The sequence below is a fragment of the Melospiza melodia genome, chromosome 22 (assembly GCF_035770615.1).
Source record: "Melospiza melodia melodia isolate bMelMel2 chromosome 22, bMelMel2.pri, whole genome shotgun sequence".
Classification (NCBI taxonomy): domain Eukaryota; kingdom Metazoa; phylum Chordata; class Aves; order Passeriformes; family Passerellidae; genus Melospiza; species Melospiza melodia.
The window spans coordinates 10,966,548-10,989,858 of NC_086215.1; the positions used below are offsets into that span (position 1 = coordinate 10,966,548).

Genomic DNA, 23,311 nt, shown 5'->3' on the forward strand with positions numbered 1-23,311 from the left:
TGCTCCCTGCCTGCACCCCACTCCCAGCAATCACAGTGGGGCAGGTAAAGACACCCCAGTGTGCTAACTCACACCTGGAGAGGGTGGGAAGGAGTGTCCCCCACCCTCACCCCGTGTCCCCCACCCTCACCCCGTGTCCCCCACCCTCACCCCGTGTCTCTCCTGCTGCCGGCAGGTTTCACAGGTGCTCACTGCGAGATCGACATCGATGAGTGTGACCCTGACCCGTGCCACTACGGCACCTGCAAGGACGGCATCGCCTCCTTCACCTGCCTCTGCCAGCCCGGCTACACCGGCCACCGCTGCGACATCAACATCAACGAGTGCCAGAGCCAGCCCTGCAAAAATGGGGGCACCTGCCAGGACAGGAACAACGCCTACAACTGCATCTGCCTCAAAGGGACCACAGGTGAGCAGGAGGGAACCCCTGGATCGGCAGTGCTGGTGCAGCATCCCACTCCCGTCCTCTTCCTCGGGCAGGTTGGCCCTGGGCCACCACCAGCAGCCACTCTGGTGCCAGGGCCAGCCGGGGGCATCCCAGGTGAGGGCGAGTTCTCCCAGTTTGGTGCCCGGCTCAGGCAGGAACCGCGCCCCAGCCGGGAGCTGCCCGTGGCGGAGGCGCTTTGTTGTGGGGCGGCGGTGGCAGCTGGTGCCAGCTGGGTTCATTTCACTGCTTTGATGGGTCTGGGGACCTCCTAATGACACTCCTCTCCTCTTGGGGACCCCCTAACAACCCCCCTCTCCTCCCCAGGCCCCAACTGTGAGATCAACCTGGATGATTGTGCCAGCAACCCCTGTGACTATGGCAAGTGCATCGACAAGATCAATGGCTATGAGTGCACCTGCGAGCCGGGGTACACAGGTGAGAGCAGGGCCTCACTCCCTTGGGACCTGCAGCTGCTGGTGCCTCACAAAACCAGGACAAGGGTGGAATAAGGAGGGGGGATGCTGCCATCCCGCTTGTAGGAGGTTTTACACCCTCCGGCGCTCCTGCTTGTTCAGGAGGGTGACCCCGGCTCAGTCCGAAATCAAAGGGGTGTCTGGTGCTGCGAATTCGACTCCTGCTGCGCCCACTCCCATGGGTATCAGGTTGCTGCCTTGTCCAACTGGTTTGTTTGATGGCTGCTGGAAATGGTGGAGGGCTTTGATGGGAGCAGCCCCCGCCGCTCCCCGCTCGCGCGGCCCCTTGTCCTCGGGCCCGCCGGGAGCTGAAATAAAGCCTGGCTTTGTCAGCCATGGCAGGTAGGGTTACAGGCTGAAACCTCCTCCCCGGGTTACAGGCTGAAACCTCCTCCCTTCGCTGTTCCCTCCTGGGCCAGAGCAGCCTCTTCCCAGTCCCATTTAATGAAGGCAGGAGATGCAGGGTGTGAAGTCACCCTTTGTGCAGGGCAGCCAGCAGAGTGTGTCCTGAGATCCCAGCCTCCAGCAGACACTCCCTGGGTGGCTGGAGGGGGGAATGCCTGGTGGGTGCACTCCCCAGGCCGTGCCGTTCATGCTCATGGGGTCACTGCTCCTTGCTCCCCCTTTGCCAGGGCGCATGTGCAACATCAACATCGATGAGTGTGCCAGCAACCCCTGCCACAACGGGGGCACCTGCAAGGATGGCATCAATGGCTTCACCTGCCTCTGCCCCGAGGGCTTCCACGACCCCAAGTGCCTGTCTGAAGTGAATGAGTGCAACAGCAACCCCTGCATCCACGGGAAATGCCACGATGGGCTGAATGGGTAGGCTGGAGAGTGCAGGGGCTGCTGGGGGGCTGCAGGGACCAAAGGGACCCCACAAAATCAGGGTTAGAGGAGGGCAAGCATCTGTCCCTAGTTGGTGCTTGTCCATGCTCTGAGCCAGTGCCATGGGCTATTTCCCTGGAGGGACAGGATTTGCTGGATAAATGATGGCTGGTGCAGCCTAGAGGGCTGGGATGGACCAGCTCTTTATGCCCCAATTTTTTCCCAAAGCTACAAGTGTGACTGTGACCCTGGCTGGAGTGGAACAAACTGTGACATTAACAACAACGAGTGTGAATCCAACCCCTGCATGAACGGTGGCACCTGCAAGGACATGACCAGTGGCTACATCTGCACCTGCAGGGAGGGCTTCAGCGGTAAGTGGGGGGTTAGGTTGGATATTCTGAAAAATTTCTTCCTGGAAATGGTGGTCAGGCGCTGGAGCAAGCTGCCCAGGGAAGTGGTGGAGTCATCATGACTGGAAGTGTTCAAAAGGGGTGTGGATGTGGAACATAGTGATGCTGGTTAATGGTTGGACTTGGTGATCCTAGAGGGCTTTTTCAGCATTAACAAGTCTGTGATTCCATGATTCTAAGGGTGCAGCTAGGGATGCTGCCATGTTTTCCCCACACTGAGGCCTGGTGGAAGCTGTGGGTGGGTGTTCCATGGTGTCAGGTGGACTGGAGGCTTCATTTTGGGGACAGTGGAGCCCCAGGTGTGGCTGGGAGCTGCGGCAGTGCAGCCCTCCTGGAGACCTTCAGCAGAGTTCAGGGCTGGAGCTGAGCACAGCAGGCTTTCCCAGGGCAGTGGGTGTGCTGTTGTCATTGCCACCGTGTCCCCACTGTGCCCTCAGCCCCCTGCCACCAGCACACCTCCATCACAGCCACGTGTGTCTGCTTTTCTCAACACAGGCCCCAACTGCCAGACCAATATCAACGAATGTGCCTCCAACCCGTGCCTGAACCAGGGCACGTGCATTGATGACGTTGCTGGCTACACCTGCAACTGCCTCCTGCCCTACACAGGTGAGGGGAGCACCCACCACAGCCCCGTGGAGCTTCTGCTTCACGTGTGACACCAAACTGGTCCCCAGCACGTGCAGCGAGCTGGGACTGGGCATGAAGGCTTCCCTCACTCTGCCCTGACCGCAGCCTCTCCACCGCATAGCCAGAGGAAATTTGCAGGAGCTTCCTCCCTTCCTCCTCTTCCTCCTCCTCCTCCTGGAGGGTGGCAGCAGCACCCAGGGGCTGCCCCAGTGACGCTCCCCAGCCACGGTGCCCGTGCTGGCAGGGGCGCTGCGAGGCCGAGGGGCCGGGGGGATTCTGCTGAGCCGATTCCTGTTTGCCGGCCCCGCGCTTCCGCCCGCCAGCCCTGCACAATCGCAGGAAGCCGTGAGCTGTTTCCTGCCCTCTGCAGTGGCCATAGAAACCCCTGGGGGGGGACAGGACTGGGCAGGCAGGGAGGGGAAGGCTCTGGAAAATAGCAAAGGCCAGTTCAGGAGATATTGGCTGACAGGGAAGATAAGGGTTCGGAGGGAACGTGTCCCTTGGCTGGATGTAAACAGGAAAAGCAGCGCAGAGGGAAGGGGGGAGGGAGAGCAAGGGGGAAAAGACACCCTGAGCAGCACTTCCCTGCCAAAGGAAGTGTGCAGCGCTGTCATGCAGCCCAGATAGCCAGGGCATAAAAGTTTGTGGGGGTTCAGGGTCATGGGTGACCAAAATGGAGGAGACAGCCCCATCTGGGCTGCCCTGGGGTGCTGGGGAAGTGCAGAACCTTGCCCAGACTGGCAGCAGGGCAGGGGACAGGGAGAGCAGGGTCTTGGGCCACCTGTCCTTTTGGAGGGTGTCAGCAGGTGCTTGTGCCTGTGCAGGAGCCACCTGTGAGGATGTGCTGGCCCCCTGTGCTGGCAGCCCCTGCAAGAACGGTGGCGAGTGCCAGGAGTCAGAGGACTACAAGAGCTTCTCCTGCAGCTGCCCCCCTGGCTGGCAAGGTATGGACATGGCCCTTTTGGGGGTTAGAATTCCCCCCTCCCCTCAGGGACCCCGGCCCTGGGGAGGGTCCTGACCTGCCCCATGGCTCAGCTGGGTGGATGGGACACAACCATTGCCTGCATCCCTTGGCTTCTGCCTCGGTGTGAGCATTGCCCAGGATGTCATTGTCACCCCTGGGGCTTTCACCAGCACCCCCAGCCCACACAATCCCTGTTCTGCTGTGTCCCCAGGTCAGACCTGTGAGATTGACATCAATGAGTGTGTGAAGAGCCCCTGCAGGAATGGGGCCACGTGCCAGAACACCAACGGCAGCTATCGCTGCGCCTGCCGCACCGGCTTCTCCGGCCGCAACTGCGACACCGACATCGACGACTGCAAGCCCAGTAAGAGCAGGGGCTGCCCCCAGCCCAGCCTGGGCCTCATCACCCTTCCTGGGGCTGGGATTCTCCATGTATGGACCAGCTCTGGCTGCCACTGTGGCCTGGGCTGTGCTGCGAGCCCTGCTTGGCTTTTGGGCCACTTCAGGCATGTCCCTGTTGAGCTGTGTCAGTCCAAAGCAGGAGGAAGGAGGCTGGGGGACAGTGTGTGCCATGGGTTCTCCTTGTGCCCAGTCTCCTGGAGGGGTTGGTGTGGCTTCTGCCCAGTCCAGGGGCTCATTCCCATCCCATATCTCCACATGGCCAGGGAATGGGTATGGGGACAGTGCTGTGGGGCAGTTCCCAGGCTGGGCTGCAGCACTACTGCTGGACCCATCACATCTTCACGTGCACATCGCTCCTCTCCAGATCCATGCCACAATGGTGGCTCCTGCTCCGATGGCATTGGCACCTTCTTCTGTGAGTGCCTGGCTGGTTTCCGTGGGCCCAAGTGCGAGGAGGACATCAATGAGTGCGCCAGCAACCCCTGCAAGAACGGGGCCAACTGCACCGACTGCGTCAACAGCTACACCTGCACCTGCCCCTCCGGCTTCAGCGGCATCCACTGCGAGAACAACACCCCTGACTGCACAGAGAGGTACAGCCCTGGAGCTGGGACACGGGGCTGAGGTGCCTGTGCTGCCCCACAGCCCTGGGGTTGGTGTGGGGACCCTTTGCATGGGGCACGACCAGCTGTGGCTCACTGGGGTGCGGCGTCTGTGTCCCCAGCTCCTGCTTCAACGGTGGCACATGTGTGGATGGCATCAACACCTTCACCTGTGTCTGCCTGCCCGGCTTCACGGGCAGCTACTGCGAGCACAACATCAACGAGTGTGACTCCAAGCCGTGCCTGAACGGGGGCACGTGCCAGGACAGCTACGGCACGTACAAGTGCACCTGTCCCCAGGGCTACACCGGCCTCAACTGCCAGGTACAGCACCTGGGGTGGGCGCTGCTGTGGGGATCTGGGGGTCACTGCGGTCTCCACTCCCTGCTGGGTCCTCACCCTCCTGCCTTGCTCTGCTCCCCCAGAACCTGGTGCGTTGGTGTGACTCCTCGCCCTGCAAAAACGGAGGCAAGTGCTGGCAGACCAGCAACCTGTACCACTGTGAGTGCAACAGTGGCTGGACAGGCCTCTACTGCGACGTCCCCAGCGTGTCCTGCGAGGTGGCTGCTAAGCAGCAAGGTAAGGCCCTGCCCTGTGTACAGGGCCAGGCTGGGGTGCCAGGTGTCCCCTGTGCTGGGCACTGAGCAGGGATGTGCCCAGTTCTCATGGTGAGGATCTTTGGGACAGCAATCTCGAGGGTTGCTTTAGCAATGCACCCCCAAGGCTGTCATTTCCTGTGGGATGTGTGTGGCCGGGACATGGCCCTGTGGTGTGTGGGTGTCACCAAGGTCCCTGCATCTCACTCTGCTCTCCCTGGCAGGTATCGATGTGGCACACCTCTGCAGGAACTCGGGGCTCTGTGTTGACACTGGCAACACTCACTTCTGCCGCTGCCAAGCCGGCTACACCGGCAGCTACTGCGAGGAGCAGGTGGATGAATGCTCCCCCAACCCCTGCCAGAATGGAGCCACCTGCACAGATTACCTGGGAGGCTACTCCTGCGAGGTGGGTGCCTCGGGGCAGGAATTTCCAGGGGAAAAGCCTCAGTTACTATTTTTCTGCTGCCCTTGTGTGATGCCCCTTTACCAAGTTGGAGATTTGGGTGCTGGCTGTGCTCCTCTCTGATAGTTCCTCTCTTTCCTCCTTGCAGTGTGTGGCTGGTTATCATGGAATTAACTGCTCAGAGGAGATCAATGAATGCTTGTCTCACCCATGCCAGAATGGAGGAACTTGCATCGATCTCATCAATACCTACAAATGCTCCTGCCCCCGAGGAACTCAAGGTAAATTAATTCCCCAGGCTGGGGCATTAGTGGGTTGAGTGCAGATATCCTTGGATTCTGCTCATTAGCTGCCCGGGCTGGCGGCCGCAAACGCAGCGGGCGAGGTTTGTGTTTGCTCGTGGGCTTAGCCATCAAGGCCACGGGCCTTGGCCACGTGGTGCCGTGTCCCTTCTGCCCCAGAGGTGGCTCAGGCTGCCACTGACGTGGTCAGGCTCAGCCCCTGGGCAGGGCAGGCTGACACAAGGGAGCAGCAGGCCCCCCGATACTGTTTGATGAGCTGTGTGGGTTGTTCCCCCCTCTCTCTAGGGGTGCACTGTGAGATCAATGTGGATGACTGCAGCCCTTTCTTTGATCCTGTCACCCTGGGGCCCAAGTGCTTTAACAATGGCAAGTGCAAGGATCGGGTAGGTGGCTACAGCTGCATCTGCCCCCCTGGCTTTGTAGGGGAGCGCTGCGAGGGAGATGTCAACGAGTGCCTGTCCAACCCCTGCGACGCCCGCGGCACCCAGAACTGCGTGCAGCGGGTCAACGACTACAAATGCGAGTGCAGACCTGGCTATGCAGGTGAGCCCTGCATCCCCTGTGCTCCCAGGGCCCAGCCTGCAGCCCCCAGCCCCCCCAGGCACGCCTTCCTCTGCTCCTCACACGCTCCTCTCCCTCGCAGGCCGTCGCTGTGACACCGTGGTGGACGGCTGCAAGGGCAAACCCTGCAGGAATGGGGGAACCTGTGCTGTTGCCAGCAACACTGGCCGGGGCTTCATCTGCAAGTGCCCCCCGGTAGGTGCCTGCTCCTCTCCAGGAGGAGGGAATGAGTGTGGGCATGAGCGGTGGTCAAGAGGCCAGTTTAGTCCCTGAGGCTTCCCCAGCTGGGATAGGCATGAGTGGGAGGATGCTTTGCTGTTGGTGCATCCATAAATGTGCACCCTCCATGCTTGCAAGGATGCTGGAAATGAGTTAAGGAGAAGATGGCTCAGGCCTGAAGGTAGAACAGGTTGGAGTGTGATTTGTGTTATTTGCACCACACAAAGTGGGACAGGCAGCTGTGGAGAAGAGCTCCCTTTATTTTGAGGGGATGCTCTAACAAGCTCTACATACAAGATTATTCTTGCCCATCACCAGTTTTAGAGGGTGGGTTTTAATTTCCCAGAACACACGTGTGTTAATGCTGCTCATAGCCCAGCGTCGCTGCCTCTGACTCCCTCCTTGCTGTGCCCTCCCCAGGGATTCGTGGGCGCCACCTGCGAGAACGACTCCCGCACCTGCGGGAACCTGCACTGCCTGAACGGGGGCACCTGCATCTCCATCCACAAGAGCTCCAAGTGCATGTGCACGCCGGCCTTCACGGGCCCCGAGTGCCAGTACCCGGCCAGCAGCCCCTGCACCTCCAACCCCTGCTACAACGGCGGCACCTGCGAGTTCTCCGGCGATGCCTCCCCCTACTACCGCTGCAACTGCCCCGCCAACTTCAACGGCCTCAACTGCCACATCCTGGACTTCGACTTCCAGGGCGGCATCGGGCAGGACATCATCCCGCCCAAGATCGAGGAGAAGTGCGAGATCGCCGTGTGCGCGGGCTACGCCGGCAACAAGATCTGCGACGGGAAGTGCAACAACCACGCCTGCGGCTGGGACGGGGGCGACTGCTCCCTCAACTTCAACGACCCCTGGAAGAACTGCTCCCAGTCCCTGCAGTGCTGGAAGTACTTCAACGATGGCAAGTGTGACTCTCAGTGCAATAATGCTGGCTGCCTCTACGATGGGTTTGACTGCCAGAAGTACGAGGGGCAGTGCAAGTAAGTGGCTTCTTTAGAACCTTCTTGTTTTGAAGCCCATCGGGGTCAGCATCTCTGGTGACCCTCTGGTTGTTCTGATTGTATCTGGTAAAACTCCTAGACTCGGGGCTGCTGTTCGTTCCCAACATTCTGTTCTGCTGCCTGTGTGGCTGCAGCTCAAGCAATCATCACATCTCCCTGTGGTCCTTCTGAGTTTACATCTACTTGGAAGCTCTCTGGGTTTGACTCATTGCAGATGGCTTCCCTGTCCTTTCTTGTATCACTCCACAAAAGTGATTTTCTCCAACTCACAGCAGTAACACAGTCAGTTTCAAGGCAGGGAGACCCCAGATGGAAAAGCAGCCAGGAAACATGATGATGTTAACATCCAAGCATTTCCCAAACATTGTCTTTGGCAACAGCAGGAACTTAGTCCCAGATTCCTGGACCAACTGTGGTCTTAGTAACTATTCTGTGTCCCCATGCCTTCTCTGAGTCACAGCAATTTTTCCCTTTTTCTTTTATAATTTAACAGCTGCTCTCTCTCACCTGCAGCAGTGAGTGCTTCACAGTGCTGCATGACACAGCTGCTTTCTATGTAAACTGGTTTGGTGTCTGTCAGGGTGAAGAACATTCATACAAAAGAGAGACCACCACTGCTTTTCTCAGCAGACAGGTGTGATTTGCACTGCTTGGTCTAATTCTTTCTTCTTCCTTGCTCCTTCCTCCACCCAGCCCTCTGTACGACCAGTACTGCAAAGATCACTTCTCCGATGGGCACTGCGACCAGGGCTGCAACAATTTTGAGTGCGAGTGGGATGGTCTGGACTGTGCAAACAACATGCCAGAGAAGCTGGCAGATGGCACGCTGGTGGTGGTGGTCCTCATCACCCCCGAGAACCTGAAGAACAACTCCTTCAACTTCCTGCGGGAGCTGAGCCGCGTGCTGCACACCAACGTGGTCTTCAAGAAGAACGCCAAGGGGGAGTACATGATCTTCCCCTACTATGGCAACGAGGAGGAGCTGAAAAAACATTACATCAAGAGGTCCACAGAGGACTGGTCAGATATGTCCAGTGCTGTCATCAACAAAGTGAAGAGCAGCCTCTACTCCAGGGCTGGCAGGAGGCAGAAGAGGGAGCTCGATCAGATGGACATCAGAGGGTAAGAGGGGTCCATTTTCTCTGAGCAGCACTCTGAGTGTGCTCTCTGTGTTGGTAATAGTAACACGCTAGGAAGGGAAGGATGTAGGCCAGATAATTGTATTTAGATGTTGCTTTCTGTGTGAACAGAAACCGGATTTTGCTCTCATGTGGGAAAATGGAGAGATCATTCAGGAGTCCCTGATACAAGGCTGCCTGACTCTCACGATTGAAGGAGTCCTGGGCATTGTTGGGAGCCAGGGCTGGGCTGGGTGGGACCTGGAAGCAGAGGTTGGCCTGACCGACTGTCTGACTTCAGGAAGTCATTAAGTTAAGCCTCATTTTCTCCCTGGGAAATGCTTTCTAGAGCTTTGTTGTAAAACTCAATTACTGCAATCTGTGTTTGGAGATCTTTGGTGTAAACATACACATCTAACCTGCTCCCTCTCTGTGGACTCAATCAAAAGCCCCTGAAAGCAAAGGAGTTAGAGCAGGGAAACTGATATGAGAACATCTGAAGGCTCCCAAACAGCATTATTTAAGATACTGTAGTGTCTGGGTAATTATAAAACATTGTGAAGCAGAGACTCCCTTCCATTCCTGTAGATAAAGAGCTGGATTTTTGGTGAACATTCACTGAGGCAAATCCAACAGACCACGAGTGTGAGCTGCAGGCTTTGGGCCACGGGGGAGCAAGGAGATGGGTTCCCACCTTCTAATTCCCACTGATGGGGGTTAAAGAGGGAAGGGAGACAGGGCTTGGCCGTGTCCTCAGTGTGGTCATCTCTCCCTGTTCCTTATTGACTCTTCTCTCTCACAGATCCATTGTCTACTTGGAAATTGATAACCGCCAGTGCATCCAGTCATCTTCTCAGTGCTTCCAGAGTGCCACTGATGTGGCAGCCTTCCTGGGAGCCTTGGCCTCCCTTGGCAACCTGAACATCCCCTACAAAATAGAAGCTGTCAAAAGTAAGTACAGCTGGTCACTAGAGGAGGAGAGACAGCCAAAACTTTCCAGCCTTCCCTGAGTTTAGTTATCTGTCAATTTGCTGCACTTGAGCACAGTCTGGTTTTAATAACCTCACATATATATTTTTTTTTTCCTTTAAGTCTTTTCTTTAAAAAAATTGCAAGCCCACTTTATTATTTTTGCTTATTCCAGGTTTTATTTCAAAATCATTATCACTCTAAAAGTTATTAAAAAAAAGAAAATAAAAAGAAAACCTAAGCAGCTCCAATCAATCAGTGACATGCAAGGAGTTGAAGTTTGTATCTTGAAAATCCCCCCTAAATCCTTTTGTCTTAACAGCTCAATGCAAGCGCAATGATTTGAAGTTTGCTAATCCTTTTCCTTAAAGGAGAAAAAAGTGAAGCTGTCTCCTGGTGCAGGCTGCCTTGTGCAGCCGAGAATTTGCCGATAGTTTGCAATTCTGATTAATAGCGTATAAAATGACCTTATTTTGAGGGGGGGGGCGGGTTGCCGCTGATTTAGATCAGACTTAGGTACCTCTATTAACAAATTTTCCTTCATTTCCACTCCGTCCCCGGTTTGCTATGCAGCTTAATGTCTCAGCATCTCTGTGTGCCCCCGTGTTGTGCAGGTGAGACGGCGGAGCCCACGAAGAACTCGCAGCTGTACCCCATGTACGTGGTGGGGGCCGCGCTGGTCCTGCTGGCCTTCATCGGGCTGGGCGTGCTGGTGAACCGCAAGCGCCGCAGGGAGCACGGGCAGCTCTGGTTCCCAGAGGGCTTCAAAGTGACAGAGTCCAGCAAGAAGAAGCGGCGGGAGCCCCTCGGGGAGGATTCTGTTGGGCTCAAGTGAGTAATTTGCTTGTTAAGCCGATGGACGCTGCAGGGCTGCTCAGGGTTCTGCTGGGAGAGCCTGCTGGAGTTGTGTGTGTTGTGGTGGTGTGGCAGGGAGGAGAAGAATCAGGGGGCTTAAAGTTCTGCATGGAGGAAAAAAAGCAATGTTCTGTCCGGTTCATGCTTTGTAATCTTTTTGCACTTGATAAAAAATGAAATGCAGCCTGAGGGGAGCCTCCTGGAAGTTGGTTGATTCTTCTTTCAGTTTGTGCCTGTACGTGGACAAACATCACAAACAGTTGCTGCAGAGGAGATAACTTTTGCTGTGGTTTTATTTTTAAAGACCCCTCAAAAATGCCTCGGACGGCACGCTGATGGATGACAACCAGAATGAGTGGGGTGATGAGGAGACCTTGGACACCAAGAAGTTCAGGGTAAGCCCTCTGCCTGTTCCCTGCCTGTGCTGCAGGGTTTGTCACAAAAGGAGCAGAGGGACTCTCAGGGCCCCTCCTTGCTGCTCTCAGCTCCTTTGCAAACCTGCCTGTGACAAACGCACACCTTGGAGCCTCGCAGAGCTTCCCATACTGGAGCTCAGCCCAGGTGCTTTCCTGGGGGCTCACTCCCTGCTGTTTTTTTCCCTCAGTACGAGGAGCAGGCGATGCTGCCAGACACGGATGACCAGACGGATCACCGGCAGTGGACACAGCAGCACCTGGACGCCGCTGACCTGCGCATCTCCTCCATGGCCCCCACGCCTCCACAGGGGGAAATCGATGCTGACTGCATGGATGTCAACGTCAGAGGGCCGGGTAAGGACCCCTTGCACTTCTGCACTGGCTGGCAGCTGATGTGGAACCCTCCCTGAGCCCCTGCAGAGAGAGGAGCAGCCCCTCAGCCGTCCCTGTCCCTTGCTGGTACAGAGTCACTGCTACAAGCTCTGCACCACAGGGTTGCTGTTGTGTGTGATTTAGAGAGAGATCCTGTCACATTTTGCTTTCCATGAGAGCTCTTTTGTTCAGTAACTGAGGTGGAAATTACAGAAGTACCTAATAAATCACCCAGGTTATCTCTGTGCTGCTCCTATATTCTTCTCCTCCCACCCAACTTGTATGTTTCACAGCCTTCCTTTAAGGTTTCTCACAATGGTTAATAGCTTTTAAAATTCCTGCTAACGCTTGGTCTTCCCCATGTCTGTGAAACTGTCCTCTGAAATAATGAAGGTATTTTCCATATTCTGTTTGCTTTAAGCAGCCTTCCTTACAAACTGCACCTTACATGGAGCAGATGAAATAGGAAAAGCAGTGAGATACCACTAAGGAATTTCAGATCCATATCAGAGGAAGCACATTCCTGTTTGATGTTCAGAACTAGTCAGGAACTCAGTCTCGGGTGCACCCAGGAGAATAACCATCTATCGCAGGCAGAGCATCTGCCAGAGCCCTATTGCATTACAAGGGCAAAAATCCTTTCTCATCCTGAGCCCCCCTGTGCTTTCAGATGGCTTCACCCCGCTGATGATCGCCTCGTGCAGCGGCGGAGGGCTGGAGACCGGCAACAGCGAGGAGGAGGACGACGCTCCCGCCGTCATCTCCGACTTCATCTACCAGGGGGCCAGCCTGCACAACCAGACGGACCGCACGGGCGAGACCGCGCTGCACCTGGCCGCCAGGTACTCGCGCTCGGACGCTGCCAAGCGCCTGCTGGAGGCCAGCGCCGACGCCAACATCCAGGACAACATGGGCCGCACGCCGCTGCACGCTGCCGTCTCTGCTGACGCACAGGGAGTCTTCCAGGTGAGCTGTGATTCAAAAAGAGCCCTGCTGGTTTCGGGGTTTTTGGGGGAATCGTGGTGCTGCGTGGAGGGTTTTATCGCGGGGTGTCCTGCTCACCTGGGCAAGGTGTGGGGTGACAGTATTAAAAATTGAAGTCCCTGTTGTCTCGGAGTGTAGCCGCACATTTCTCTTCACAGAGAAAAGCAAGGCGCGGTTCTTCCCAAGAATATTCTTATCTCATTTGCTGTGGCTGTGTTTGTGCAGAAGTAGAATGCAATATGGAGATTGTTTGCCCAAAGTGATGGTGTTTTGTCTCCTCGGCCTGTCAGGGCCAGGTGTGTATGTGTGTGTCAGGACTGTGAGCTGACTGCCCTGAGATTCTGTGCAGTGTGTGCAGGGTTGAGTGCTTAGCAGATTCAGTTTAGATGTAATGTAATATAGATGTAATATAGTACAGAATAAGTAGTATAATAAAGTAATTAATTAACCTTCTGATAAGATGGAGTCCTCCTCATCGTTCCTCCTTCGTTGGGGCCTTCTCAGCACTGCTATATTGGGGAACAGCACCACAGCAGCAGCCCTGGATTGGGAGCAGAATTGGAGAGATGAACCTTTGGAAAGGGCATTGCAGGTCCTGAGATACCTGGGGTGCCCTGCTGTCTGCCCCTCCTAACGTTTGTGTTCCCTCTGCTTTGTGGGCAGATCCTGATTCGGAACAGGGCGACAGACCTGGATGCCCGGATGCATGACGGGACCACTCCCCTGATCCTGGCTGCTCGTTTGGCTGTGGAGGGGATGCTGGATGACCTCATCAACTGCCACGCTGACGTCAACGCCGTGGATGATTTAGGTACTGAGGCAGCTAGAACACCAGGTCACCCAGCCATGGGACAAAAGGGATGCTTGCTGTTCATCTCAGTACTCTCTAATCTTCGTTGTATTTCGTGGTTTCCCTCTCCAGGCAAGTCAGCCCTGCACTGGGCAGCTGCTGTGAATAATGTGGAAGCTGCAATGGTGCTCCTGAAGAATGGTGCCAATAAGGACATGCAGAATAATAAGGTAGGATCTCCTAGGCTGATATATGAGAGTGAAGAACCATTTGGGGAGTCTGTTAAAGAGTAATTTCTGGCTAAAATACAAATGTCTGGCACTGAGACTCTGATTTGATTGTTCTGCTGTGAATGAAGTTGGATTCAGCTCAAAGGAGCAGTATGGGATTTGGTTGTAGGGGTGATGTTGAGGGACCATGCAGTGCCTGGTGAGCAGTGTCTTTGTGGCCACATCCAGGATGTTCTGGGTTCCTGGTTTGATACCAGTACAAGGACATGGCTCAGGAGGGTAGGAAAAAGAAGGAGCAAACCCTCACCAGAGGAGAGATGGTGGCCACCCAATGACATGGGTGTGGAGCTCAGGGCAGTGCTAGCCAGGAGAACCTGTGAACTCAACCCTAACCAAACCCTTCCGGCTTTGCAGGAGGAGACCCCACTGTTCCTGGCAGCCAGAGAAGGCAGCTACGAGACCGCCAAGGTCCTGCTGGACCATTTTGCCAACCGGGACATCACGGACCACATGGACCGGCTGCCGCGGGACATCGCGCAGGAGCGCATGCACCACGACATCGTGCGCCTGCTGGACGAGTACAACCTGGTGCGGAGCCCCACGCTGCACAACGGGCCCCTGGGGGCTCCCACCCTGTCCCCCCCGCTCTGCTCCCCCAGCAGCTACATCGGCAACCTCAAACCCGCCGTGCAGGGCAAGAAGGCCAGGAAGCCGAGCACCAAGGGGCTGAGCTGCAACGGCAAGGACGCCAAAGACCTCAAAGCGCGGAGGAAAAAGTCGCAGGATGGGAAAGGGTGTCTGCTCGACAACTCCGGGGTGCTGTCGCCCGTGGATTCCCTGGAGTCGCCGCACGGGTACCTCTCGGACGTGGCCTCTCCCCCATTGATGACCTCTCCGTTCCAGCAGTCCCCTTCCATGCCTCTGAACCACCTGCCGGGCATGCCCGACGCCCACCTGAGCATCAACCACCTCAACATGGCGGGCAAGCAGGATATGGCCATGGGCAGCTCCAGCAGGATGGGCTTCGACTCGGTGCCACCGCGCCTGTCCCACCTGCCGGTGTCCAGCCCCAGCACGGCCATGAGCAGTGCCCCCATGAGCTTCTCGGTGGGCAGCGGGGCCAGCCTGAACGGGCAGTGTGACTGGCTCACCCGGCTGCAGAACGGCATGGTGCAGAGCCAGTACAACCCCCTGAGAGGCAACCTGCAGCCCGGGGCTCACCAGCAGCCCCAAAACCTGCAGCACGGCATGATGACCTCGCTGCACAACGGGCTGCCCACCACCAGCTTGTCGCAGATGATGAGCTACCAGGCCATGCCCAGCACCCGCCTGGCCTCCCAGCCCCACCTGATGCAGAGCCAGCAGCTCCAGCAGATGCAGCAGCAGCAGCAGCAGCAGCAGCTCCAGCAGCCCAACCTGCAGCCCCCACAGCAGCAGCAGCAGCAGCAGCAGCCCCAGCAGCCCCAGCAGGCGCCGCAGCAGCCGCAGCAGCACCACAACCCCAGCGGCTCCAACCTGGGCCAGAATTTCCTCGGTACGGAGCTGAGCCAGCCCGAGCTGCAGCCGGTGAGCGGCGGCGCCATGGCCGTGCACACCATCCTGCCGCAGGATTCCCAGCTGCTGCCCACCTCGCTGCCCTCCTCCCTGGCCCAGCCCATGACCAGCACGCAGTTCCTGACCCCTCCTTCCCAGCACAGTTATTCCTCCCCCTTGGACAACACCCCCAGCCACCAGCTGCAGGTGCCCGACCACCCTTTCCTGACGCCGTCGCCGGAGTCTCCGGACCAGTGGTCCAGCTCCTCTCCGCACTCCAACGTGTCCGACTGGTCCGAGGGCATCTCCAGCCCTCCCACGAGTATGCAGTCACAGATGGGACACATCCCCGAGGCCTTCAAGTGAAAGCAAAAACAAAAAAAAGGTGTTTTAGAGACGCTCGCTGCGAGCCAGAAGCTCAAGGGAGATTTTTCTCTTTTTTTTTAAAAGGACGCATCGGATGCTTTTATTAAAGGATCCTTTTTAAATATGTTTTTATAAAAAAGGAAAAAAAAAGACAAGAAAAAGACAAATTAATTCCTTTTTTTTTTTTTAGTATTTATTTATGTACTTTTTATTTTACACGAGAACACTGCCTTTTTATTTATATGTTCTATTGTTAAGAACTCAGTGTGGGACACCAGTTGTGTTTCGAGAAATCAACAAATTAGGTTTTTATAGGATGTTCTCTTTTGTTTGGGGGGGTTCATTGTGTTTGATTTGAGAGGAAATGTTTATGTAAAGCTATAAGCAACAATTTGTGATTCTGAAATGCCATTAATTTATTTTTTTTCTCTTTCAACTCAGAAAGAGAGGTGAGAAAGAAGAGGGGAAGGAAAAATTGACTAAGTACCACTCCTTAAGGGGAAAAAAATTAAGTATGGACAAATTTTTTAAATGTACTTTAAAATGTTTCCTTTGCAATTATATGAGAGGACATTTTATGGTACCAGTCATGAATCTTTGTTTAAATTTCAGTATTATATAGTTGTACATTTGCCTTGATAATAGAAATTTTTGTTCTCTCTTGTTTTTATATATATAAAAATATATATATTTAAATGATTTTTATGATCTAAAAAAAAAAAAGAAAAAGAAAATCAGGATTATAGACCTGTAAGAACAGTTTCTAAGCTAAAAAAAACCCCCTACAAAACATGAATACTGTCCCCCATCAAAAACAAATGTATTTACCAAACTTCCAAGAGAGCAAGCCCATAACTATGGAGTATATACACAAAAGAGACTTAATTTTACTTTGAATATCTTTACTGATTTTTCGTTTTGTTTTCGCGTTTTGAGTAACTGTTTTGAGAAATAAATGCCAATATAAACTTTGTAAACCACGTCCTTATTTTAAGGATGGCCTGCCTATTTTTTAGAAGAGGGCGTGTCTGGCAGTGCAGACACCCAGAGTGAGATTACAAAGCATTATCACACTGCCACCCCCGCGTGCCCCTCTGGCAGAGCCCTCACTGGGTGCCCAGTGGGATGTGCTGCTGCTTTTTGGTGGGAGGCTGGACTGGCCAAACTGGAGGGCGAGGGGCCAGCACAGCTGTGCTGTGAGACGTTGACATTTTGTTCTGTGACGTTAGCCTGGAGTGATGCATCTTTTTTTATATTGATGTGCACTCTTTCTGTGTATCATGTAAAATATAGTATAAGCCTGTGGCAGATTTAATGTTTGTAAATATGGGGGTTTTTTTGGTTTTGGGGCTTTTTTTGGTTTTTTTTTGTTTTTTTTTTAAGAAAAGGTGGATTTTGTTTCAAAAATCTAAATGAGCAAGTCTTAAATATATCATAAATATATCACCTTATAGAGGTGTTGAAATATCACTCACTCGGGTGCAAAAGCAAGCAGACACCCTCAGACTAGATAATGTGTATGGGACAGGCAGATAGAGAGCAGTTAATCAAGAAAACCTGAGAAAAGGGTTCCTTTTCCTCATTCCTTTCTATTAGAACACCAAATAAAATGGATATTTCTCAAGGCACAGTGCCTTGCTGAGCACTCATCTTAGTTAACATTTCAGACCATTGTTATTGTGACATGCCTAATATGAGTGATAAAAACATCACGTGGTGTTGAATCTTCCTATGTTTTATAAACTAGAGTGTAGTTTCAGAAAAGATATCTTCTGTAATAAAGTTATCTACATGCAAAGTTGTAGTTTGCAAAAATGATGTATTTTTTTTGGTTAACTGATTTGCAATAAATGATGCTTCTGGGCATCTAGATTTTACTAAAACTGGAACTTGGTGTTTTTGTTATGGGTCAGTTGAATTCTGGATTTGACACCTTTCTTTCAGAGATGTTCCCTTGCACAGAGGGCTGGAACTTCCTCAGCATTTTCTTCTCTGTGTGAAAACTCAGGGAGGAGCTTTGGACAATGAAGATTTCTCTTTAACTTCTGCTAAACTCTCACTGACCTGAGACACCTGAGCAAGGCAGGAGGGGCTTTGCCCAGGTGCCTTTTTATCTGCTGTGGCTGCTCTGATATCCTCAGGCCATCATGTCAAGATCTAAAAGAGGAAACATGGAAAAATTGTTGTAAAGAATGTCCCTCGTGCATCTTCAAAAAAAGCCAGGAACAGCAGCACCAAGAGGGAGTTTTACTTGTGCCACCCAGAAATGTTTGCTGTCCTTGCTGTGCTCAAGATTTTTAAGGTAATTTCATTTCATTTCATTCTTTCTCTACCCCACAGGGGCTCTGCAGTGCAAATGCAGCTGCAAAGTCCCCAAATAACTGGATATAAATAGCAGGGCCACTGACCTCCTCCCAAATCCCATAAGCCTGGAATGCTGGTATTTTCCACTCCGTGGCTGGGCAGGGAGAGGGTTTGTGTGTGCAGGGGCCTGGTGTCCAGCCCCAGACGCATCCAGGGCCACCACACACCTGCTGTCCAGCTGGTCAGCTCCTGCTGCTGTGACAGTGGCATTCACGTGCCACCCTCAGCACTGAAATGCACCTTCAGAGCTCAGGGAGGGTGATGTTCCAGGAAAGGGAGCCCCAGACTCCATGGAAAGGGAGAACAAACCCTCTTCCCTCTGCAGAAATGTCACCAGTGAGGATCTCGGCAGCCAGAGGGACATCCTGGAGGGAGCTGGGCTTCCCAGGATGTGTCACCCCCTGCCTGTGGCTGCATCCCATCTGGAATGCTCCAAACGGGGTGCGTCTGCCTGCAGAGTGACTCACGCAGGAGCTGCTCAGGAATCCCAGCCAGCCCAGGCTTCTCCCACACCCCAGAACCAGCCCAGCACAGCCCCAGTGCTGCCACGGGGCTGGGACAGGCTCATCCCAAAATCCCATCCCAAATTCCCATCCCAAATTCCATCCCAAATCCCATCCCAAAATCCCAGCCCAGCACAGCACTGGGACAGGCTCATCCCAAAATCCCATCCCAGCATGGCCCCAGTGCTGCCATGGGGCTGGACAGGCTCATCCCAAAATCCCATCCCAAAACCCATCCCAGAACCAGCCCAGCACAGCCCCAATTCTGCCATGGGGTTGGGACAGGCTCATCCCAAAATCCCATCCCAGCATGGCCCCAGTGCTGCCATGGGGCTGGGACAGCCTCATCCCAAAATCCCATCCCAAAACCCATCCTAGAACCAGCCCAGTACAGCACTGGGACAGGCTCATCCGAAAATCCCATCCCAAATCCCATCCCAGCACAGCCCCAGTTCTGCCATGTGGCTGGGACAGCCTCATCCCAAAGTCCCATCCCAAAACCCATCCTAGAACCAGCCCAGCCTGTCCCAACCCCATGGCCCAGTGCTGCCATGGGGCTGGGACAGGCTCATCCCAAATTCCCACACAAGAACCAGCCCAGCACAGCACTGGGACAGGCTCATCCCAAAATCCCATCCCAAATTCCCATCCCAAATCCCATCCTGCACGTCTCCAGTGCTGCCATGGGGTTGGGACAGGCTCATCCCAAAGGCAGGAGGCATTAGAAGGATCCTCTCCTGCCTGGTCCCCTGTAAAACTGAGTGACTCACGGGCAAGGCAGGAATTTGGCCTGGAATGGATGAAAAAAAGGGGTTTATGAGGATGTGGAAAATAATGTGACGTTGCAAGAGGCAGCACGTGTGGGCTGGTTTAACAAGAGGGGCTGCAAAGCAGGGGATTTTCCATGAGGAATGGTCAGAGGGACGGGATGAGGAAAGAGGGGGCTAAATACCATGGAAAGAAGCAAAGGGATAGACATTAATTAATTGTCCACTAGGTAATTCAAACTAGAAGTCAGTTGAGGTTTTTAAGGAGTAGAGGGGAAAGGGTGCAAAAGTTTAGGTTTTAGGTGTTTAGCCCCAAATTGCTTTGATTTATGAAGGCATCTGGTCACCAAACAACCTGTGGGTAAATGTGGTGTCACGGATCCAGCTGGGATGGAGGCTTAGTTAAAGGAGAAATGAGAGAAATGCCCACAGTTTCAAACTCTCACATTTAAGGCTTCTTCCCACACCAACCAACCCACCACAAGCTCATCTCCACCTGGTGTGGATGAAGATTTTTGGGAGCTGAACTTCAAGCCCTCCCAGCACCAGGAGATGCCGAGGAGTGATGGATCATGGCAAGCAGGGCTGTCTCAGCATTCCAGGTGAAAAAGGCTGAGAAGCACCAAAATCACATCGCACACATCCCTCTCATACCCGAGGGAAGGGTTCAGGAGTGCTGAAAACAAGATTAGCCCTGGCTATTGCCATGGCAGGTATGGAATCCCTGCACCTGAACTATTTGTTTACATGCTGGAGGGCTCGGTTTGTTTTTTGGTTTTTTTTTTTTTTTTTCCACTTTTTGTTTTCATTATTCCTGCTCAATTAGATGGGACATTCAGACATTTAGAAACTGCTACTCTGTATTGCCTCTCCCTCCAGGCTGTGTTGGTGTTTGCTCACAAAGTTGCTCACAGCTGCTCCAGCCCCGATTGAGGAATTTTTGCTGCGGCTGAAATCAGCCCCTGGAGAATGTGCAAAAGGAGCCAAATTCATCTCGGGTGCTCAAATTACACAGGGGTTAATGTGGCTGGGGTAGTCTGAATAATCACAGCAACTGAATGAGTAAATAAATAAAACTCAGGTTGTCCAGTTGGCCAACACGGTGCAGAATACTGGTGAGGGATAGAGATACCCTCCTCTAGCATTTTCCATGTTTCTAAACTCAAAGAATGATCCTTTTCACAGCAAGCCCGTGGGGCAAGGTTGTGTTTCTGGTTGTGTGCAACCTGAAGACTGAATAAATTACCAGGAAAAGGCCAGAGTGAGTTGTTTGTGTTGTATCCCAGGTGAGCAGAGGAGCAGAGCAGCTGTGGCTGCCCCTGGATCCCTGGAACTGTCCCAGGACAGGGCTTGGAGCAACCTGGGGTAGAGAAAGGTGTCCCTGCCCATGGCAGAGGGTGGAATTGGATGGTTTTTAGTGTCCTTCCCAAACCATTCTGTGATTCTGTGAAGCAGGAGAGAAGGACACATGCTGTCCTCACTGGCAAAGGTTTCAATTTATAATAGGTCAGTCAAGCCCAGAACTATTGCTGAGTACAGCAAACCAGCTAGAAAACTTCAGGTTAAAAAGGGATTGCATGCTTTAATGTGGAAATTCTTTACAATCACATACATATCAAGAGAACAGCAAAGGTGAGATCCCATTGTTGATGTTTCCACTGTGTACCCCTGTATAAGGGGGTTAAATATGTAACATAGATATCTAACTATAGACACAGATGTGAGCTATTGATGCTGTTTAGCACGCAAAAAAAGCCAATCAGGCTAATTAAAACCATGTTTCCTCAGATTACACCTGTTGGGGGAGGTATCAAGGGAGAACCAGGGCTTTATCTGCTACTCATGCCTGCGCAGGGAAATTGTATTTGACAAGCTGGTTTAGACGAATGTTCCTACAAAAGAGGGAGATGAAAGGCACTTAAAAATCACAGAGCTGCCTCTGGTTCCCACACCAGCATCAAAGTGCTGCTTGCGCTGCCTGGCCGGGGCTTTGAGGATATTCCCCTGCTTTAATGATGGGAGTGCAGGAACAGCTCTGCACTGATAACGACCCCTGATTAAGATGTTTGTTTAGCTCCTTGTGTTTTCCTCTCCAAGGCTTGTCGGGTGCAGGGTGGGACAGTGTCAGCACAGGGAATGGCAGATATTCTGGTGGTTGGAATGGGGGTTCACCCCCCTAAAAATTTGTGTTTGTGTAAAATAAAGCTGCAATTCACGGAGCGGAGCTGATGAAGGGTCTGGAGCACCAGGGGTGGCTGGGGGGCTCAGCCTGGAGAAAAGGAGGCTCAGGAGGGAATGTTTTGTGCTGCTTCCGGGCTTTTGATTCCCAAAAAGCTGTTTTCATGGAGTCACAGACTGGTGTGGGTTGGAAGGGACCTTCAAGATCATCTCGTTGTCCCTGTCCATTATCTCATTCTCCCTGTGCACAGATCCTCAACAGGAGGATGGACTCAAGGAACAATATATCAATATATATCAATATATCAATATTATGATACCAAGGGACAGGGTGAGAGGAAACGGCCTCCAGTTGTGTCAGGGGAGGCTTAGTTTGGCTAATTTAATTTTCCCAAATTTCACTTTCCCATTCACTCATAGAAAGGGTGGCTAAGCCTTGGAGCAGTGCTGGAACCATCATCCCCAAAGTGTTCCAAAGGGCACACGGATGTGGCACTTGGGGACAGGGTTTAGTGGTGAATATGGTGCTCGGTAATCTTGGAGGGATTTTTCAGCCTTAAGGATTCTGGGATTCGTTTCTGATTCTGCTGCTGTTGGACACGTGCACCCCAGCCTTCCCCAATTAATGAGCCTTGCCTAATTAGGCCCCCACGGACGTGCAGGACAGGACCTCGCTGTGCAGCTTCGCTCTGTGAGGCAGAATCTCATTTTCCGTGTCTATAACTCGGATTTCTCAGCTCCGGCAGCCCCCGGCCCGCGATGGGCAGCGGCTCCCCCGGGAGCGGCCCCGGAGCGGCGGAGCTCTGTCCCGCCCTGGCGGCCACCCGCGCCACTGCACCCGCACCGGCCAACCGGAGGCACCGGGACCTGCACGGAGCCCTCACGGCACCGCGCTCCGCCACTCCCCGGCACAGGGCCGAGATCCCGGTGGCACAGGGGAGACACCGGGACGAGGCGCTCCGACCGGGACTCGAACCTGTGATCTTCCATCCCGCAACCGCCCCAGCCGGGATTCGAACCCGCGGCCCCTCCCGCCGCCGGACAGCAACGCCGCCGGCTGCGCGCGCCGCCGTGACGTCATCGCGCGCCGCGCCGTGACACGTCGACGGCGGCGGCGGCGGAAGCCCGAGCCGGATGTGCCAAGATGGCGGCGGCCGGCGCTGGGGCCGTGCGGGGCGGCGGCGCCCGCGCCCGCTGCTGAGGGGCCGCGGCCGGCGGGGGCTGCCAGGTACCGCGGGGCGCGCCCGGAGGGAGGGCCGCGGGTCCCGGGTGGGCTGCGCGAGCAGCGCCGGGCTGGAGGCGCGGGCCCCGGTGTGCCCGGTGCCCACCCCGCCGTGCCTCAGCGAGGGCCTCGGGGCTGTCGCAGCGCCGGGAGCCGGCGGGTCCCGCAGCCCCGGGCTCGGCCCGCGGCCCGGCTGGGGCGGGCTGTGGTGCCGCAAGGAGGGGCGAAGGCGCTGCCGCAGTCCGGGCCGCGCTGCCCGGTGTTTCCCCGCAGGGTTTGGGGAGCTCCGGGCGGTTTCCAGTGGGGCGGTGGGACGGGGACGCTCCGCGGGGCTCCGAGGGTTTTTCCGTGAGGTGCGGCGGGGAGAAGGTTCAGACCGATGCCGGCTATCGTGTGTCCCCTCCGACAGCGCCGGGCCCGGGGCAGGGCTGTGTTTGCGGCTCTCAGGTGCCCCAGGTCGGTGCAACTGGTGCTGACTCAGGAGTGCGGCTCCCGGAGCTGGAGAACCGGCAGCCAGGCTCCTGTCGGAATAAACGGGAACGCTTCGTGCTGCTGCTGGGCTTGCGGTTCCCAAAGAGCTGTTTTGATGGAGTGATGGGCTGGTTTGGGTTGGAAGGGACCTTAAAAATCATCAAATTCCACCCCCTGCCATGGCAGGGACACCTTCCACTGGCCCAGGGTGCTCCAAGCCCTGTCCAGGGGCACTTGCAGGGATCCAGGGCAGCCGCAGCTGCTCTGGGCATCCCCACCCTCACCGGGAAGGATTTTTTCCCTGGATCTCTTTAAACTTACCCTGTGCCTGTTTAAA

The 23,311-nt window shown here is 54.5% G+C and overlaps 1 protein-coding gene across 2 annotated transcripts in view; it reads left to right on the plus strand.

The window, feature by feature from the left end:
• The window catches only part of NOTCH1 (notch receptor 1), a 42,370-nt gene extending 25,018 nt beyond the window's left edge, over positions 1 to 17,352 (plus strand). Inside the window, exons 11-34 of one of the 2 annotated variants that reach the window (XM_063175051.1) lie at positions 176 to 409; positions 752 to 862; positions 1,533 to 1,725; positions 1,957 to 2,102; positions 2,637 to 2,750; positions 3,596 to 3,715; positions 3,947 to 4,099; positions 4,502 to 4,730; positions 4,862 to 5,063; positions 5,165 to 5,318; positions 5,560 to 5,744; positions 5,890 to 6,022; positions 6,329 to 6,586; positions 6,687 to 6,799; positions 7,244 to 7,815; positions 8,530 to 8,958; positions 9,757 to 9,905; positions 10,538 to 10,754; positions 11,083 to 11,173; positions 11,383 to 11,548; positions 12,237 to 12,532; positions 13,214 to 13,361; positions 13,473 to 13,570; positions 13,985 to 17,352. In XM_063175051.1, coding sequence (XP_063031121.1) covers positions 176 to 409; positions 752 to 862; positions 1,533 to 1,725; positions 1,957 to 2,102; positions 2,637 to 2,750; positions 3,596 to 3,715; positions 3,947 to 4,099; positions 4,502 to 4,730; positions 4,862 to 5,063; positions 5,165 to 5,318; positions 5,560 to 5,744; positions 5,890 to 6,022; positions 6,329 to 6,586; positions 6,687 to 6,799; positions 7,244 to 7,815; positions 8,530 to 8,958; positions 9,757 to 9,905; positions 10,538 to 10,754; positions 11,083 to 11,173; positions 11,383 to 11,548; positions 12,237 to 12,532; positions 13,214 to 13,361; positions 13,473 to 13,570; positions 13,985 to 15,469 — 5,996 coding nt within the window. In that variant the 3' untranslated portion in view covers positions 15,470 to 17,352. The remainder of the gene's footprint in view (positions 1 to 175; positions 410 to 751; positions 863 to 1,532; positions 1,726 to 1,956; positions 2,103 to 2,636; positions 2,751 to 3,595; positions 3,716 to 3,946; positions 4,100 to 4,501; positions 4,731 to 4,861; positions 5,064 to 5,164; positions 5,319 to 5,559; positions 5,745 to 5,889; positions 6,023 to 6,328; positions 6,587 to 6,686; positions 6,800 to 7,243; positions 7,816 to 8,529; positions 8,959 to 9,756; positions 9,906 to 10,537; positions 10,755 to 11,082; positions 11,174 to 11,382; positions 11,549 to 12,236; positions 12,533 to 13,213; positions 13,362 to 13,472; positions 13,571 to 13,984) is intronic. The other variant, XM_063175053.1, reaches the window with a different exon arrangement.
• The last annotated feature ends 5,959 nt before the right edge of the window (positions 17,353 to 23,311 follow it).